General features: G+C 41.9%; 1 protein-coding gene and 1 long non-coding RNA gene across 4 annotated transcripts in view; one reads left to right on the top strand and one right to left on the bottom strand.

Annotated features, from left to right (window-relative positions):
• Positions 1-168: 168 nt before the first annotated feature.
• LOC108708002 lies at positions 169-8244 on the bottom strand. Of its 2 annotated transcripts, none has more exons than XR_001934358.2 (4): positions 8156-8244; positions 5715-5807; positions 3177-3270; positions 169-1351 (listed from the first exon to the last, which is right to left on the bottom strand). It is a non-coding gene; the product is annotated as an uncharacterized LOC108708002 (long non-coding RNA). The 2 variants fall into 2 exon arrangements; XR_005965306.1 differs by lacking the exon at positions 8156-8244 and adding an exon at positions 7977-8149.
• An 18-nt stretch (positions 8245-8262) lies between these two features.
• LOC108708001 (lysophospholipase D GDPD1) overlaps positions 8263-19034 on the top strand; it is a 47050-nt gene continuing 36278 nt past the window's right edge. Inside the window, exon 1 of one of the 2 annotated variants that reach the window (XM_018246237.2) lies at positions 8263-9053. In XM_018246237.2, coding sequence (XP_018101726.1) covers positions 8918-9053 — 136 coding nt within the window. In that variant the 5' untranslated portion in view covers positions 8263-8917. The remainder of the gene's footprint in view (positions 9054-19034) is intronic. The other variant, XM_018246235.2, reaches the window with a different exon arrangement.

The raw sequence follows: 19034 nt of genomic DNA, 5'->3' as shown, positions 1-19034 counted from the left end.
CGAATCCAAAATAGCGGATTCGGTGCATCCCTACATATTAGTCTCCTTTGCAATCCCCTAAATGAAAAATAATGTCTTCCTCTTTCTAAATATGTAATAATGGACACAAAACATCAACTAGTGGCTGTATCTGCTCTGGGAAAATGTAATATAAATGACAAAAGTATCTTACACAAAATAATATAATTTATTTTATACTTTAATTCTTGGTTTGATATTTGATAAATGAGCCAGCTAGCTTATGAGTTTTCTAGGTCGTATCCTTCCTTTTTTATACAGGTATTGTTTCCAGCATCTCTCCTTCTGATTCTATTTTTTTAAAGGAGAACTAACCCACCATTCATTAAAGCCCCCCCCATCCCCACTGTGTATTAGTTTTTAGTATTTAGTTACTGGGGGGATTTAGTTCTCCTTTTCCTCCTTCCTTTAGGTTCTCAAAGAGAGAGAGAGAGCAATATTTGCGCTTGTTGAAAAATACCTTTTTGCTGCACTTGTGGCATTACCGATTAAGATATTTTAGGAAATTCCATAATCTCTTGGGCCATAAAGCACTTAACAAGGTGCTTCCTCATTTTTGAAATGTCAAACGTGCAGCTGGGATTTCCATTATTTAGTATCTCCTAAGCCAAAGCAATTGCATATAGGACACAGTTTTTAGAACCCTTAGCTTGTGCTATCAGCAATAAATAGTTTCAGAGGATCAGGAACCATGTTTTGATAAATGGCTTCAATTTGCTATAAAATTGACTGTGAAACTTCACGTGGGAAAGAATATACAAGCTCTACTCTCCCACTTCTGTAACAAGATGTAAAGCAGTGACTCCAATCTATATCGACATGAATTTGTACAGCTGGTCCAGACACAGGGCATATTTCAGACCAAGGTGTGGGTGCAGAGTGGAGCCCCTCAACTGTAAACTGCCGTTTTAGAAGGATTTGTGCAGCGTCGACTACTCTGGGAGACAAACCACTAAAGGAAATTTTCAGGGTTGCAGAATCCTTTAGTTTTAGGCCCAGTTCAGGGATCCAAAGAAATGTTTGATCGCAAGTACAATGCAGACTCCGCAGTAGCAGTACCATTGTTAGAGCTGAGATCACTACTGATTTTTTTGTCTTTTTTTCCCATCCGTTTCATTCATAATAATGTTTTTCCTTTTCCTTGAATGACGTTCCTGATTTTGAGCAGATGTCACTGTTTATGACACTGCATTTCTTCATATAATTCAAACATATTTTGCCTTCTCTTAGTTGTGATAGTTTGATTGTCGTCTTTACATGGTCCCATTCTTGTAATGTTAACGTCCAACACAGAGTGATGATATTATGATGTCCAAACTGAAATCAGTTAGAACTAAAAATAAAATAATGGAAAGATGATGTTGGTTTTATTAAGCAAGTTGGGTAAAGCTTGTAACATTATTGCTTGTCATTTAAATGCTTGCTACCCTTAGTAGGTAGCAACTATACTCTTCCAGCAGAAACTAAATTATGGCTTCCAACACAACTTTAACCTTTAGAAGAATGTAAATTGTAGTTTAATATCATCTGGGTTGCTGTATTACTGGACTAGATAATGGTTGTCTGCCTGCAATAGGAGATGAATGGATACTGCTGGGCCTGAGGCCTAGGGTGACACCTATGACTGGTGGTTACAACTGAATGGGTATCAGGTTAGATGGAGTATCTCCTCTGCAGTCTGTGTAACGAATGTTGATTTACAATTCACAATTTCCCTAGTCCTAGGTTGACATGGGACTCTAGGAGTTGTAGGTGAGCAATATGATGGCTGTTGTAGATGAATATTTAGTATATGGGCAGCAGAGACTTAGCTAACATATTACCTAAAGCCATTGGTTAAAGGTATGTGCTGTTTTTAGAGATATATATTAGCAAATATTTCTTGAAAATGAAGCTGAAAGCACTAGTGGTTGGAATTATACTTGCAATCAAAATGCTTCTCTGCTAAAGCTGCTTCCCAATTACTTGAATGAAGATCTCCCTGTCTGTGTCACCCACTTTTGCTGGGAGGTGGGTATAACACTGAATAGATTACTATAGAAGATATATTGCTATCAGATCAGTAAATGGTCACCAGGAAGCAGGCTGGGTCCATGTAAACTTCAACAATAGGTAGTAATCGGAATAAAAAAATAGATCAACAGCTGCAGTGCAACAAAGCAATAAATTGAGTGCTAGCTCGATCTACTTTTTGGTCAAAGTATCACTCACTAACTAACTGAGAAATCATTCACTGACTTGCTGGGTATCATAAGTAACATAAAACTAAACTCCCTTATCAAAGGAGTCAATAAAAACAGTGGGGCAGATTCACTAAAGGGCGAAGTGGCCGTCGCTAGCGATAATTCGCCAGAAATCCAATTTGCAGGGACATCGCCAATTCAGTAACAGTTACACTGTTTACACAGCAAATAATTCATTCTACAATATAAAATGTAATTCCTGAACCAGCAACTGTATTTTTATTAGTTGTAATATTGGTGTGTAGGCAGCCATCTCAGGTCATTTTGCCTGGTCATGTGATTTCAGAAAGAGCTCTTATTGTTTCTACTACTCAATCTAACTGAGGGAATCACAGTGGGACTCGGATTTTTACTATTGAATGCAATTTTCATATCTATAGGGAAATGTTATCTTGTGTCAGGAAGCGGTTATCTGGTTACCTTCCTATTGTTCTGCTCAGTGTCGGACTGGGAACCCGGGGCCCAGAGACCCACACACATTCCCCTGGGCCCCCCAGCCACAAACTCCTCTGTGCTGCCTGCACCCCCCCCCCGTGCGTGCATGTGGTTTTATGGTCAAAAAAGAGAGGAAGTGCAGGAGCGGATTTTTTTCCCGGTTTTCCGCCAGCCCAGCCCGACCCTGGTTCTGCTGATGGGCTGCTGGGGGGGGGGGTGAGGGAAGAGAGGGGGTGATATCACTCCAATTTGCAGAGCAGCAGTAAAGAGTGACTAAAGTTTATCAGAGCACAAGTCACATGACCAAGACAACTGGGAAACTGACAATGTGTCTAGCCCCATGCCAGATTTCAAAAGAAATATAAAAAAATCTGCTTGTCTTTTAAATGGACTAAATGCACTACTAACAGATGTGTTTAAAAAAAAACAAACAAACAAAAACAATGTTTTCCCGTTACAGAATCCCTTTAAATAGCTCACTTTTTTTGAATGTGTATATTTTCTTCAACCAAAACCACAAACGTGTATAAAATGCAGACTGCTAGTACCCAGATGACTGCCACAAAGCCAGGACCTGCAATGAAATCAGGAGAAACCAGGTATAAGAATCGGAGAGGAAAAGCTGGAAGAAGGAGAAGTTACAATACAGAGAAATAGGCTTCCTTTCCATGTCTGGATTTTCATTGCCATTGCAGCAAAGCTACAAAAACACATTTAATAGACGGCTGCTAATTTGACAGAAGAAGCAAAATCAACCCATATAAGACATATTATATGCAGTGCTCATAAGTCTCTTGGCACATTTGTCCACAAGTACAAGTTCAGACAATTCATAACAACTGTCTGAGCAAGTTATTTCCTTAGACCAGTGATCCCCAATCAGTGGCTCATGAGCAACATGTTCCTCACCAACTACTTGGATGTTAAGTTGTAATGAGCAGTTTATGGATAGCTAAGGGATGTATAGCGGCACGGTTGAAAACCTTTTACTAATGTCAGTTGGTGTGTCTTTCAAGTGTGCAGTGCTTTTCATCACCCTTTTATGCTAGTGTGTCAATTGGTGACTTCCATTCAGCCATTTTCTCAAAGGAAAGGAACCAAGATATGACTGTGTGATGTGGCTTTATACACATACTTACCTTTGCATCTATATGTTGAAGTTGTGTGCTTCAGGTGGTATATTGTATATTGAGTGGCACAAAGTTAAAGTACACAATAAATTTTTAAGGGAGCTACAGATTAGTGCATCTGCTCACGCCACCATCTTGGCTCCGCCCCCACTTACAGACGTTTAACTTTAATACACACTCATCAAAAATTGCTGAAGTGGAGCTGATATTATGCCGTCTATGGTCAGACAGAATTGTATCTCTTGCCATTCATTTGTTGCAGATGCTAAAAAACCTTGGCTGAAGATCGTTTTCCACGCATAAAGTTCTCCTCCATGAGGCAGCGATTATTCCAAAACCCTAGGAAGTTGCATTGATCCGTTTAGAAGTAGGAACTCACTTTCTCTCCAGGACCTTTCTGTCACTTGCCCTGGCTTAGAGTCCTGCAGCGGGTCGGGTACTCGCGGGTTACCTGCAAACACCTGCGGTACCTTAAAGGGATACTGTCATACTGTCATGGGAAATTTTTTTTTTTTTCAAAATGAATCAGTTAATAGTGCTGCTCCAGCAGAATTCTGCACTGAAATCCATTTCTCAAAAGAGCAAACAAATTTTTTTATATTTAATTTTGAAATCTGAAATGGGGCTTGACATATTCTTGACTTTGGGTCCTGACGCTACGTCCATTCTGATGCGCTTATTGCTTTACGGCATCAATATGTTGCGCACGTTTGACGCACAGGTGTCAGAATGTGCCACGAGGGAGTCCTGGAGGCCTACATCTTGCCGAAGAGAACCGGAACAGCCATCTTGCCGGTGAGTATTCCTTACAAAAGCTCCACTTCAGTACTCTTTGATGAGCGTGTTTTAAAATTAAAAATCTGTAAGTACCCATCCAACACTCACATGTGGTGATTGTTAAAGGGTAACTGAACCTAAGGTGATTTTTGGGAATATATGAAGTTGTGGAACTACAACATTACAAATAATACTACACTATAAAATTTTTCTTTTTCTCCCTTTTCCATTATACTATTTTCCCCTGAGCTTTTTTAGCTCTGACCCTTATAGGATTTGGAACATTATGCAGTATTCTAAAGGTCCCTGCCACAGTAAGAGGGGGGGGCAGCCAATCACAGCCCTGCAGTCACACAAGTGAAGGCATGCATCGGTTCCCTATCAGGCCTAGCTGCAGTCTGCTAAATGCTGCTGGCACCCCAGAATGGCTGGGGAAAGAAGGCAACAGGAAGTGGAACAGATGGGCATGACTAGTAGGGGTTTTGGAAGAATTTTTTAAATAAATCTGTCCAAAACACACATAAGCAGATTCCTCCTTTATTTAAAGGAGTATAATGTTCTGGCTGACGCTTGTTTTTTAAACCATGTTTCCTTTAAAGGAAAACTATACCCCCAAAATGTACACTTAAGCAACAGATAGTTCATTTCATATTAAGTGGCATATTAAAGAATCTCACCAAACCGGAATATATATTTAAGTAAATATTGCCCTTTTACATCTCTTGCCTTGAGCCACCATTTCGTGATGGTCTCTGTGCTGTCTCAGAGATCACCTGACCAGAAATACTTCAACTCTAACTGTAACAGGAAGAAGTGTGGAAGCAAAAGATAGAACTCTGTCTGTTAATTGGCTCATGTGACCTAACATGTATGGTTTGTTGGTATGTTTGTGAATACAGTGAATCCTACGATCCCAGGGGGCGGCCCTTATTTTTTAAAATGGCAATTTTCTATTTATGATTACCCAATGGCACATACTACTAGAAAAGTATATTATTATGAAAATGGTTTATTTACATGAAGCAGGGTTTTACATATGAGCTGTTTTATGCAATATCTTTTTATAGAGACCTACATTGTTTGGGGGGTATAGTTTTCCTTTAATACTCACTGATTGATGTGTGCATTCTGCCACTAGGTGGTGTTGCTGCAGAGAATCACTGAAAGCAGAAGAATACAGATGATGGAAACAACATGTCCATACCTGTCAAGAAAAAATGTGCAAAAATACAGTTTTTAATGGTTTTGTGTACATATTCTAGGTTAAATAAAGCCTATTGTTTCCTTTTTATGCTAAACAGGGTGAGTTTTTTTATTGCAGTGGCACATCATGTCTACCTATCTTCACCTATTAACATTTTATTCAACTCCTCAACATTCAGTAGGAACCACAGCAGCTCTACAACTGCAGCAGCCAGTTACCTAGTATATAGCATATTCACTGGCTGAACTATATTGGTATTAGTGATGTGCGGGTCAAGCTTTTCCCGACCCCCTACCACCCACGCCTGGCCGAGCCCGACTTCCTGGTCTCTTTTATAGACCCGTGCCGACCCACCTCACGGATGACTTCACAAAAGGAGAGGGGCGAGAGCGCACGTCTATAGAAACTCAACCCGGAAGTCGGAAGCTGGCATTTGGAAGGTTGCGGGCGGGAAGAATAGTAAGAAGAGCTCAACCCACACCTGTCCGCGACCCAGAAAAAACGTGCAAGGTTGCCAGAACCTGCGGGTATCAGGTCGGCCCACACATAACTAATTGGTATGATGATGTCAAAGCTTTGAATCCTCGGGGCCACAAAAAAATGCATGAAGTACATAGGGTTCAGGGGCCTCCAACTGGACAGCCCTGACTGCAAATAACTACACAGCTCCCAAAGTCAAGAATATGTCCCTCATTTTTCTCTAAAGTTGTTCCCTTTAGACAGTCTATCCAACTTAATGTATATCAGATCAAAACTCATATTTTCAAAGAAGGCAATCTAAATTCCCAGGCAAGTACTGGACTCTGGTCTAGACATCACATGCCACAATTACTTTGGGTCTGTCCTTCAGATCTCACTGCACAACAATTCACAGGCTCCAACTGAGATGAGCAAGCGAGGAAACAAACATAAAATCCAGGGAAGGGGCTGATAAGGACAAAGCTAAACTTATTCAGACTGACTTAATCAGAACCAGATAAACAACCGAGGGGACCAAGTGCTCAGATCAGCCTGATTTGGCCCCGGGCTGGTAAAAGATCTGCTTCTTTGATGAGCTCACCTACCAAGCAGATTGATTAATGTGCAGCTAGTTATAGCCATATGCAGAAATATGTTCACTAGTGATGTACGGGTTGACCCGAAAACCAGGAAACGCAGGTTAACCTGTGGGTTGGGTGTGTTCAGGTTGGATGCAAGATACTTTCTTAAAGGACCATTAGTAATCACTGGGCCCGAATTATTACCCACTGGTTAACTAGGCTCCATGGGTGGTGGGCCCTACAAACAAGCAGAATGGGGCCCAATGGCAAAAAATAGCACTATACGTGTCTCACAACTGCCCCTACAAATCAATAATCAGAACTGGAATGGAAAATTCCATATCCCCACTGGTTCTGAGACCAATGGCCACTTCTCTGATAAGTATATATCAAGCATGATTATGCCAAAACCCTGTCCATGATTCACCCAAACGCTGCCCATGGGGGCCCTGAGTGTGTACCCCCTTTATGGCGGCCCTGCCTTATATCTATTGCCATTGTTCTGTCATTGTTTTCCTTAAGGGTAATGGCACATGGGGGGCTTTGGGTGACAAGCTTTTACTTGGCTTATGTAATATCTCATTAGTCTTCTCACCTAACAAGTGTGAGCAGGAAACTGCCATTCAATAATGTGATGGACCTGTTCTACTGTTCTGTAACTGAAGGCAGCAGAGCCCTGACACAAATTCCACCCATTTGCACCAATTATAGCTGAAGACTGAGCACCGTTTAAGGATATCATTTACTGAAAATTGGTGCCTTTTGTGGATTATACAGAGAATAATGGACAACTTCTTATAAAATATAAGGATAAGTCACTGAGAGGCAGCATGACGACTTTCAGCCTTGTGGGTTTATTCGGCCACGCAACTCCCTCGTGACTAATATATTGAAATAACACTCTGTGGAATTGGGTCAAGGTGTATTTTAGGAAAGTAAGGAGACTCCCTGAGAAGAGGGCTGCCCAGCAGAGTGCTGTAAGTTCTAGCTGCTACTGGCCACCTCACTCACTTAAATTTAGGGCCCCAAAACCCCAGTGTTGGGAGTGTTCTTGCAATAGAAATTGCTAATTATAATTATGAGCTTTCTCATTGCCCCCCGCCCCTACTGGGCCCAAAATAAAACATACGGTGGCCATTTAGGACATTATAAGCCAAAGTCTGTCTGAACTATATGATCTCCTAAGCACACGGAAAGTAGCTTCTCTCTGTATGTTCCTCGCCAGTCCGAGCAGGCTCTATTCACTCCTCCGTCCTGGCCACAAATCTCACGTCTCAGCTCTCCCCTCCCTCATCCTTAACCCCTCACCTCTCCTCCAATAACTATCTCCTCCCTCCGCCTCATCTTCCCTACACTTCAGTCGTCCGCCCGAGGCAGTATATGGCAGCAGCTCGGGGATAAGGGCAGATCACAGGTGCAACTACAGAGGGTGGAGCTATGAGGGGCCAGTAGGAGGAGCGAGATGGAATTATTGGGATGGAGGTTTGGTTACACTTTTATCCAACGAGTGAGGGACATACGAGGCAAAGGTACATTCCATGTGCTTGGGAGATCGCATAATTGAGTTCGACTAAGGATGTCCTAAAACGGCCACTGTAGTATCCCCCCGCGTCTCGCCGCCTGCAGAGTAGTTCTGTGTAACCAGAGTGTCTGAAATAGCCGAGGAGGAGAAAAGCCGAATCTTTGTCGCCTCCCTAAGAAACAGCGCCTGCCTCCAAGGACTTAATTGTGGCATCGGGCTGGGAGTCAGTCGCACGCTGCGCTGTATATTGTCAGCTGGGAGAGAGCGCTCTCTGCTCTTCGTCACTGGGAAGAGGAAGTGACAGCGTTGCGGTGACATTGCCCCTGAGTGAGCCCGTGTGGCCTCGCAGTAATGCGCGTTATTGTTACTGATGGGATTGAGATAATAACGCGCTCACTCGCTGCTCCTTAGTGTCCCGGACAATCCACGGAGAGCTTTATCCATCAGTCCGACCGGCTCTTAGGCGCCGTCTGTCCTGTCCAGCAGCCTGAGCAGCCCGGCGTGTCCGTGCAGAGGATCTGTCCATCAGCGGGTGCTGAAGCGTCGCCATGTCTACTGCTTTCTACCTCCTCACCTCCCTGGGGGGCTATGTGCTCACCTCGGCTCTGCTGCTCAAGTTCCCCGGCCTCCTGCACAAGAAGAAGCAACAGAAGTTCCGCTGTAGGCACATATCTCACCGAGGGGGTAAGTGCTTGGCTAATTACTAGCCTAATTACTAGCCTAATTACTAGCCTTGCGTCTGTTCTCTGTGGATAATATACTGGAGACACCTTTACTTTAGGCTCCCTAACTGCTCCACACCAGGGCCAGCAATGATCCCTAAATGACTAAATCCTACACCCATTTATATCTGCAGTCCTGATTGCATGAAGTGATGGAGAGGCAGCAGTCACACACTCTGATCTTCTACTTACCATTTGCCCCAAACCATCTTGCAGCACTCACTGCCCACTTTACTAAGCTCCTCTACCTGCACCCGGGTCAGTAATCATCCTCGTGAGGCAACTTCGGGCGACTTCGGAAAACAAACTGGCGCGTGTGATTAGCGCCGGCGGTTTTTCATTTTAGCCGGCGCAGAGTGAGAGGAAGGCGTTTGGGGAGATTGGTCGCTGCAAAGACGAGGCGATTAGTCACCAGGCGACCAAATCTCCCCAAAACGCCCAATGTGGCCTGACCCTAAATGACTAAATCCTACACCCATTCATATTTGCAGTCCTGATTGCATGAAGTGCTTGAGTGGCTGCAGTCACACACTCTGATCTTGTACTTACCATTTGCTGAAAAGAAGTTATAGTAACAGGTATAGTTACCAACTTGCACACCCTGGCTTTTCAAATCGTATATTGCCCGGTGCCCGGCCGAGAAGGCTTCGGAAACCCACAAACTACAGAGTAAGTAATTCAACCGGCACACGGGTCTTAGTTGCAACCAGGGACAACCCTTGCTGTATTTTGTTTGCGTGATGCAATGTTTCGGGGTGATGCTTGACAAAGGGGATCACCCCGAAACGTTGCATCACGCAAATAAAATACAGCAAGGGTTGTCCCTGCATGCAACTAAGACCTGTGTGCCGGTTGAATTACTTACTCTTACCATTTGCCCCCAGACCAGGAGGCAGCATTCGCTTCCCACCTTTCCTACTCTCTGCTCCTTTTGCTTAGAGGGATTCCCACCCAAAAGCCTTTTGTATGTTGAAAGTGAATGCCATTCTAAGCCTCTTTCCAAAGGACATTGATTAAACATAAGCTAATTGTTTTTTGTGTATCCTTTTCGGTACTTTGGTTCTGACTGTTTAATTACATTTTCTTTCATCTTTAAAAAAAAAAACAGGTTTTGGATAGAGATCCCCTGCTGTGTCCTAATGCAGCGTCGGACTGGGACACCAGGGGCCCACCAAAAAAACCTTTGACCAGGGGCCCACCAAAAAACTTCAGGATAGGGGCCACTCTCAGTACTATTTTCTTCCTCTGCTCACTCAGCCTCTATTCTCCATAGTCTCTTTCGTAGTTTCTTTTCTTTAAATACTATAATCTATCATTCCATCTATTAAGCCTATTCTTTCTCCTAGAAATAGGGAATGACCATGAAATAGGCCAAATATTTAGCAGCAAGAGGGCCACTGACACCTGGGCCCACCGGGAGTTTTCCTGTTATCCCTGTGGGCCTGTCCAACACTGTCCTAATGTGAAGTTTTCCATCCCTAAGATGCCAATATTTGGGATCTGATTCACAGAGCTTTTTGAACAAGATGGGTTTTTTTTGAGGGCACATTTGAGAAAATATATAATGCCAGGAAGGATGTTAGGCTATTGCATTATGTTTTGATCGTTTTTTTTTTTTTTTTTGCTTTTTTCCTTCTTGTATTACCCTCCTTTCAAGGCTTCCGTTTGATTCTTGTGACCTTGAGTGAATTACTTATGTCTCTATGGCCACGTTGCTTAAACAAATGATAAGCTCAACAATGTGATCTTGATTGTGGCACAGCATTCACATCCTTTTTGTCCCCTGTACAATGAGTACATTTCCTAGGTTTTAATAATGGCACTTGGCGTATGTATGCAGTACACTAGGGATCTTTAGTGATATTCATCCTGCTGCTCTTTAACTGTTGCTAAACCACAACTCTTAGCAGCATGACGTACCACAGCTTGCATACATTCAATGATGTTATGTAGAAGAAAAATTTATTCCAGAAATGGTCTACCAGCCCATCAAAGTGATAACATTGCTCGGTCATTTATTTCATACTTCTACCTGCAGGGGAAGAGGAGCTTTAGAACACTGTAACACACTTTATCTTTTATTTATTGGAATGAGCCAGAACAGAGAAATGAGCTGTGTAAGTTTAGGGCACTGCATTGCTAATACAAGATCATCTTACTGTTCCTGCAGTTCTGTTACAGGAACCCAAAATATGATGTTACACCATAGACTTAGTCATAGAATAACCTTGACTTTTTGTTATTGGAGATTACCTGTATATATGGAATAGCTGTGTACTAAACTGGAGGGAGCATTAAAGTTATTTCTCCCCAGATCTGAAGGCCTGCTTTGTCTGAGATGCACTGAATGAGTTTCTTGGCTCTTTGCACCAAATCCAAACCCGATATGCCATTCAAAGGGAAGCAATTGCAGTCTGCTCAATATTGTCAATGCAAATGTAGTGCAGCATTTCTATGGGGAAAAGCTGCAGTGCACAGTGAGCAGATATAATCCTCCCTCTACATGCTTGTCATCTTGGTTGTTCTTTTAGACCAGGGGTCCCCAACCTTTTTTACCTGTGAGCAACATTCAAATGGTTGGGGAGCAACACAAACATGAAAAAGTCCCTTGGGATGCCAAATAAGGGCTGTGATTGGCTATTTGGTAACCCATATATGGACTGGCAGCCTACAGGAGGATCTACTTGGCAGTTTACTTCGTTTTTGTACAATTAAAACTTGCTTTCAAGCTTGGATTTCAAAAATAGCACCTGCTTTGAGGACTCTGAGAGCAACATCCAAGGGGTTGAAGAGCAACATGTTGCTCACGAACTACTGGTTGGGGATCACTGTTTTAGACGGTAGCATGTTGGTGCAATAAATCTCTAGAATTTGTCTTAATTCTCTGAAGTGTTTCCCCTTGCTGCCCAGGAGTGTTGCTCTGTGTCACTGTACAGTTTTTGTGTTATGGTAAAGAAACTGAAAAACACAACTTTGTTATGATTATTTATATCCAATAGGGCATCTTTGTGTGTATCCGTGTGATGCGAGACAGGTGCATCTGTGTTCATCAAGTCTGAATCAGACGACAAAGCATGCTTTAAACCAGGGGTGCCCAAAAGGTAGATTGGGATCTACCAGTATATAAGGACAAAATACTGCAGTATTATTATGACTTTTTAAAGAAAAGTTAATTGAATTAATATTCATGGCTCAAATACCAGGTTTCTACAACATGCTGGAGTCTAATTTGTATATATATGATGAGTGTATGATGGAATTTACCATGTCCATAAGCCCTGGATACAGCTGTCTTCGTGCCCTATCTCATTCCCTGCATCTGTGGATTCTGATGAACAGCTGTTTCCTGCTGGGCTACTTTAAGGCAATATGCAGGGCTGGCAGCAGGAAAATATGTGTTATCCTCTGCCGAGCCAGTTACAGTGGCGTATTAAAATTCTTTGTTTGGATAGAAATTAAAATATAAGTACATGTATGGGTCTGTTATCCAGAATGCCCAGGACCTGGTTTTTCTGGATAAGGGGTCTTTCTGTAATTAGGATCTCCATCCTTAAGTCTACTTGAAAATAATTTTAAACCCAATAGGATTATTTTACCTCCAATAAGGATTAATTATATCTTAGATGTCTCACAACCCACTTTGCCTAGACCAAGATTTCATTACCTCCCCATTTTTCTGTTGTTAGGCTGCTGGGGGGGGAGGGGGGTGATATCACACCAACTTGCAGTGCAGCAGTAAAGAGTGACTGAAGTTTATCAAAGCACAAGTCACATGACTGGGGGCATCTTAAAAAAAAAAGAAATCCCATGACAGTATCCTTTCATGGACCTCCACTGGGCCAGACCCCCAATCATGGTATTTAATAAAAAAAAAGCCGGAGCGCCATCTGCGCATGCGCGCCCCTGGCCCCCCAGTCCGACACTGGACGTCAATGGCCCTCCTTTAATCGCGCCAGCGTCTAAATTGTCGCCGGCATCGAAAAAAAACTTTGACACCAGCTAATTTTCGTGGCAAATTTATTCCCCGACAGCAAAACGTGGAAATTCACCGCAAATTTGTGCCTGGTGAATGAATTCGCCCATCACTACTCCTGACTCTTTCCAGCTTTCTAATAGGGATCACTGACCCCATCTAAAAAACAAATGCTCTGTAAGGCTACAAATGAATTGTTATTGCTACTTTTTATCACTCACCTTTCTATTCAGGGCCTCTCCTATTCATATTCCATTCTCTTATTCAAAGCAGTGCATGGTTAATTTAGACCCTAGAGTTAATTTAAATGTGAACAAGCCCTTTAAATAAACCAAATAGGATTGCTTTGCCTCCAATAAATATTAATTATATCTTTATATCTTGGGATGAAGTCTAATGTAATATTTTATTATTACAAAGAAAAAGGAATTTTTTGATTACAATCAAGTCTATGGAAATTCACTTTCCATAATTTGGATCATGGATAACTTAATTCATTTGGATAATTTCCAGATAACAGATCCCTACATCGAAGTAGTAACTTTTCTATTGTACTCTTCTGTAGCTGCTATATCAGTCCGTATTTGTATATTTATTTTGTATGTTTGATATATACACCCTTCTACTATGGGTGTTATGGTTATATATTTATATGTTATACCATAAATAAATATGGGTTAATATTAACAATAATCGACAGGTGAAGCAGTATAATGTATGCTCAGCAATTGTTTACTGAAAACTTCATTTGCCCTTTTGCTGCTCTGCCATAGACAGACAGACAGACCACCGATTATTTACAACCATGGAATGTCCGACAAAGAAGGCAGGCAATAAGAAACTAATGGGATGAGAGATTTCTGCATCGGAGCACACAATAAATATCCTACCAACCACACTGAGCTAAGGAATGGCAGATTTAGTCCCTGAATCCCAGCTCCTCTGTAATTGCATTAGGCCTTATATTGACATGTCTGAGTTGTAACCACTTTATTACCCCACCTTTCACCTCTGTTCATTGAGCAACTGCAGATGTTTTGATAAATAATGTACCTATGAATATCATCCACACTTTCCCCAGTGTTCTCTAAAGGTGGCCATACATGGATAGATCCGCTCGTTTGGCGATGTCGCCAAACGAGCGGATCTCCCTCCGATATGCCCACCTTGAGGTGGGCAATATCGGGCAGATCCGATCGTGGGCCCTAGGGCCCAACGATCGGATCCTAGCATTCGGCAAACGGGCAGTCGGATCGCGGGACCGCATCAACGAACAGATGCGGCCGCGATCCGACGGGATTTTCTGTCCCATCCGATCGAGATCTGGCCGACTTTTGGCTTTTATCGACCCGTGTATGGCCACCATAAGTGTGTAAAGAATTGTGTTTGTGTTGCCTCTCAATGTAAGTGAGGAGCTGGGAGATGGTTTTGGCAGTGTTTAAGTTCAGTTGATTAATATTCTCTTTAAAGACACAACATTTGCCAAAAACCAAAGGACTGCATTGCAGGTTGCAGCTCTTTCTCTATTTACGCTTGGTAAGCAAATCAGATGCTGTGTTGTATTAATTCACCTTCCTGCTACCTCTTTTTTTTCGTGATCCTCTTGTTTTTGAATTACAACTCTTATTACCTGGAGACAGCCTTTTGTAAGGCAGTAGGTTACTCATAGTGACCTATACACTACATATACAGGTATGGCATCCGGAAACTCATTATCCAGAAAGCTCCGGATTACGGAAAGGCCATCTCCCATAGACTCCATTTGATCCAAATAACGCAATTTTTTAAAATGTATTTCCTTTTTTCACTGTAAGAATAAAACTGTACCTTGTACATGATCCAAACGAAGATATCATTTGTCCTTTATTTCATGTTTAGATGATTTTCTAGTAGACTTAGTGTGTGAAGATCAAAATTATAGAAAGATCCATTACCGGAATACTCCAGGTCCCGAGCAAGAGCAGGGCTCTGTGCAGCTCACTTACCTGTAATTTCAGCTGTTTTGAGACACAAGGGGAGTAGTGTACAAATAGTAAGCCTTTCGGTTCAGGCACAGGGATATTCACTGTGAATGTGGCAGAAGATATTTATGGTTTCACAGAATGTTTGTCAATGATAATCTAATAACAGGTGTAAATCTTACTTTAGTTCTAGTTCCAATTCTGCAGCAGGACAACCACAGAGCAGGTAATCAATGTGAAGCAGATGGGAAGTGGGTTGAATTACTTGTCTGTTGGTTCTGGCTCAACATTCGGCTTTTTATTTAACCAGCTCTACCTCTTCCTTTCCTGCTCCCCTCCTGCTAAGGGCCACGGTTAGAAATTATAGTCTATGCTCCATACGGTTTTACCAATCACAATTGGGCCCCAATAATACTAAACGCAACTAAATTCAATGCATGGCCAAAATTGCACCTGCGCATCTGTTTGTTTTTTTTACCACTCGCAAAGGGCACCCTCTCCATCACTTCTGCAACTGGGAAAGGGGACAGTAGATGGGGGAGTGCTTGGTGGAGTGCAGGAAGGGTAAGGGGGCCCTTCTACATAAATATGTAAGTGGGTATTGTTCTTATTTTTAACTTTAAGTGTACTTGAAAGCAGTATTTATGAATCCCTTTCTGTTCCCTGATTCTGACTCTGGAAACAATGTAGCAGAATTTAGACCCTCCAGACCTATTAAAGGCGTTGTCTACCTTTTGATTAACTTTTAGTATGATGTAGGGAGTGGCACTTTGACACAATTTGCAATCGGTTTTCATTTTTTATTATTCGTGTTTTTTAAGTTATTTAGCTTTTTATTGAGCAGCTCTCCAGTTTGCAGTTTCAGCAATCTGGTTGCTAGGGAAAGATTACCCTAGCGACCATGCACTGAATTGAACAAGAGACTGGAATATGATTAGGCGAGGCCTGAATAGAAAGACGAGTAATAACAAGTAAAAAGTTTGGGGATCCCTACCATTAAACCCCTTCAGTGAATGTATTTTGGAAAGCTGCTTAGGTTTGCTGTTTCTTTCATTGTCAAAAGCAGATTTGGCCCGAAGTATCTCTATGAAATGTTAAATCCTGTTTTGAAGCAGGTGTCAGCTGACTGTTAAAAGGACAACATCCAAGCGGGCAAGCATGTGCAGAACTGGTGATGGCTTTGAGCTGTAAGAAGTGGAGCAACATATTTCTGGCTTGCGACACGATCGAGCAGCTCATTACAAAGGATGTGTTTCCTCTGTACTGTTTGTTTTTTATGCCGAAAGTGATACTGCTCAGATACTTGTATTTATATCTTTGACAGATCAGATGTATATAGACTTCTCCACTCAGCTGACTGACTGTATTAAAATAGAGGAACTCAGTTATGAGCAGTACACAATTTGTGTGTGGTGTAACATAAATAAGTGCTTTCACAAGATATCATGCAAAACCTCAATACGGCATCTTTTAAGTAGGCACCCGGCTTCTAGGTTTTAGGACCAGACAACACTTGTGTTTAATGCAGTATTAGATATTTGTGCTTTAGGAGCACACATACCAGGACCTAGGCGTGTATTTTAGTGGTAAAACAGTTCGGGCCTATTTATAAAAGGTAAAATTTTCGTGGTTTTAGAGGTTTTTGAAAGCCACAACTAAACTCACATTCTCTAAAACTATGAATATCATGATATTTATTAAAAGAACTGAAAAAAAATGTACAAACAGAAAATAATGCGCTAAAAAATACAAATACCTCCAAAACTTCTAAAAATGCAAGTTTTTCTGACAATTTTTAGTGGGAAAAAATCCAAAAACTTCTAAAAGTCCAAATTGATGTAAAAAGGTCCAATAGGATCAGCGCAGGTTTTTACATTTAATACTCGAACTTTTTGAGCTTTTTTTATTTATTTATTTATTTTTAAATAGGAGTTTTTAGAAATTTGTGGGAAAAAAACTAAATTTGATTGTTGGTAAATGGGCCCTTAAGTATGAATGGAGAGTAAGTCAGTCCATGTGCACAACATATAATATGATGTTAAAGTACAAACTGAACAGTCCAGCAGTGAGAAGGTTCACCTACGTGTGCAATTGTACAATACAATACATCTGTAGCACCCTGATGACTTTGGCATTAAACACAAATATACAATTTAATAAAAGCAAATAAAAGTTTAATGAACACTATACACAGGTATGGGATCTGTTATCCAGAAACCTGTTATCCAGAAAGCTCCAAATAAGAAATGACTGTCTCCCATAGACTCCAATTTATCCAAATAATCCAAATTTTTAAACACGATTCCCTTTTTCTCTGTAATAATAAAACCGTAGCTTGTACTTGATCCAAACCTAGATATAATTAATCCTTACTGGAGTCAGAATCAGACTATTGAGTTTATTTAATGTTTGCAGGATTTACTAGTAGACTTAAGTTATGAAGATCCAAATTACAGAAAGATGTGTTATCCGGAAAAAACAGAGCTGTGGAGATGGAGTCGGGAGCAATTTTGGGTATCTGGAGTCACTCCGACTTACTCCTGACTCCTAATACCTTTAAATACAAGCACTAAAAATAATCAAAAAATAATAAAATATCAAATCAGATTTAAAGGAAAGGCATATTTAATTGGGAGTGCCAAATGTTATGCACCCCAAGTGATTATATATACTTACCTCACACCTCCTATCAGTAGAAAACCGCACTGGTCCGGGTGGGTTCTTTCAGCGAGAACCACGGAGCGATCTTCTTTCTCCAAATATACTTGGGAAGACACATGCGCAGTAGAACAAATTGGGCGACTTCTTAGTTAAAGTTCGGCTTTTTGCACGAATGCGCATGTGCACCCGCGCAAGAAAAGAAAAAGAAGAAGGAAGCCTGTTGTGTTTTGGTAGCCAAGGATGAGTAGAGTATAACAGTGCTTTATTAGCAGGTTCATGCAGCCATTACACATTAACAGTAGCTTTACTCTTACACCCCAAGCTGTGTAGAAAGTACTGTGCATGCAAAGCACATGTGCACAGTGACACCTACAGGCCATTTGTATAAACACCACAAAGCCGATCACTCATGGTGCTCACTGGAATAACTCAGGGCTGGTTTTCTGCTGATAGGAGCAATAGGGTGTCAGATAAGTAAATACAATCACTTAGGGGTGCCTAACTTTTGGCACCCCCAAGTAAATAGCGCCTTTCCTTCTCCTTTAAGAGCTTCTATGAAGGAGGATATGGCAGAAGCAATTATATACTGTTAGCGTGCATTAGTATAACTGGAGTGTTCGCTTCAGAAACACTACTATAAACGGTCCAACTGAGCCGTCAGGCACACCGAAAGAAAATCCAGTGGGCCCTGGCCTTCGCGGGGCTCCTCCGACCCAGACTGATCCCTGCCTATCTGCTTCCCCGCTCCTTCACCTGCCCTCTGCCGCCCTACCTTCCTCCGTTTGCGCACACAGCCGGCGATGTGGAGGACCCGGTGATGGGGAGGAGCTGGCAGTAGGTAAGCGGGTGGGTGGTGGCAGCCCCACAGGAGATGTGGGGGACCCGGTTTAGAAGCCCCGGTGGGCTTCTCACGCCCCAGTTCTACCCTGCTACTATAGTTTATATAAACAAGCTGCTGTGTAGCCATGGGGGCACTGGTCGGAGGCTTTATGTACCGACTCCACATCCCAGTGGAAAACCCCAGGTCCTGAGCTTTCTGAATAACAGGCCCCATACCAGTTCTGTTATTAAACAAATGTACGGTATATTGGAAAATTGCTTGGAAAAACATTTCCTTTAAAACAAGATAAAAAAAAAAAGTTCTCGTCTTTATTAATGACTCATTCATAGGACATTTAGAGAAGACCACGTGGTTTCAGGTAACACGAGGGAGCCAAACCGATGTATAATTAGGAACCTTTCCTGTGCCATATCTCCGTTATCACCCACACACAAATACCCAGACACTTGGCGCACACACAGCAATAGACTATCTGAATATGTAAATCTGCTTTCCTAGGGGTTTAGC

Source organism: Xenopus laevis, chromosome 2L (genome assembly GCF_017654675.1).
Source record: "Xenopus laevis strain J_2021 chromosome 2L, Xenopus_laevis_v10.1, whole genome shotgun sequence".
Lineage (NCBI taxonomy): Eukaryota > Metazoa > Chordata > Amphibia > Anura > Pipidae > Xenopus > Xenopus laevis.
The sequence above is the reverse complement of the archived record's forward strand: the minus strand, read 5'-3'. Positions and strand labels throughout refer to the sequence as shown.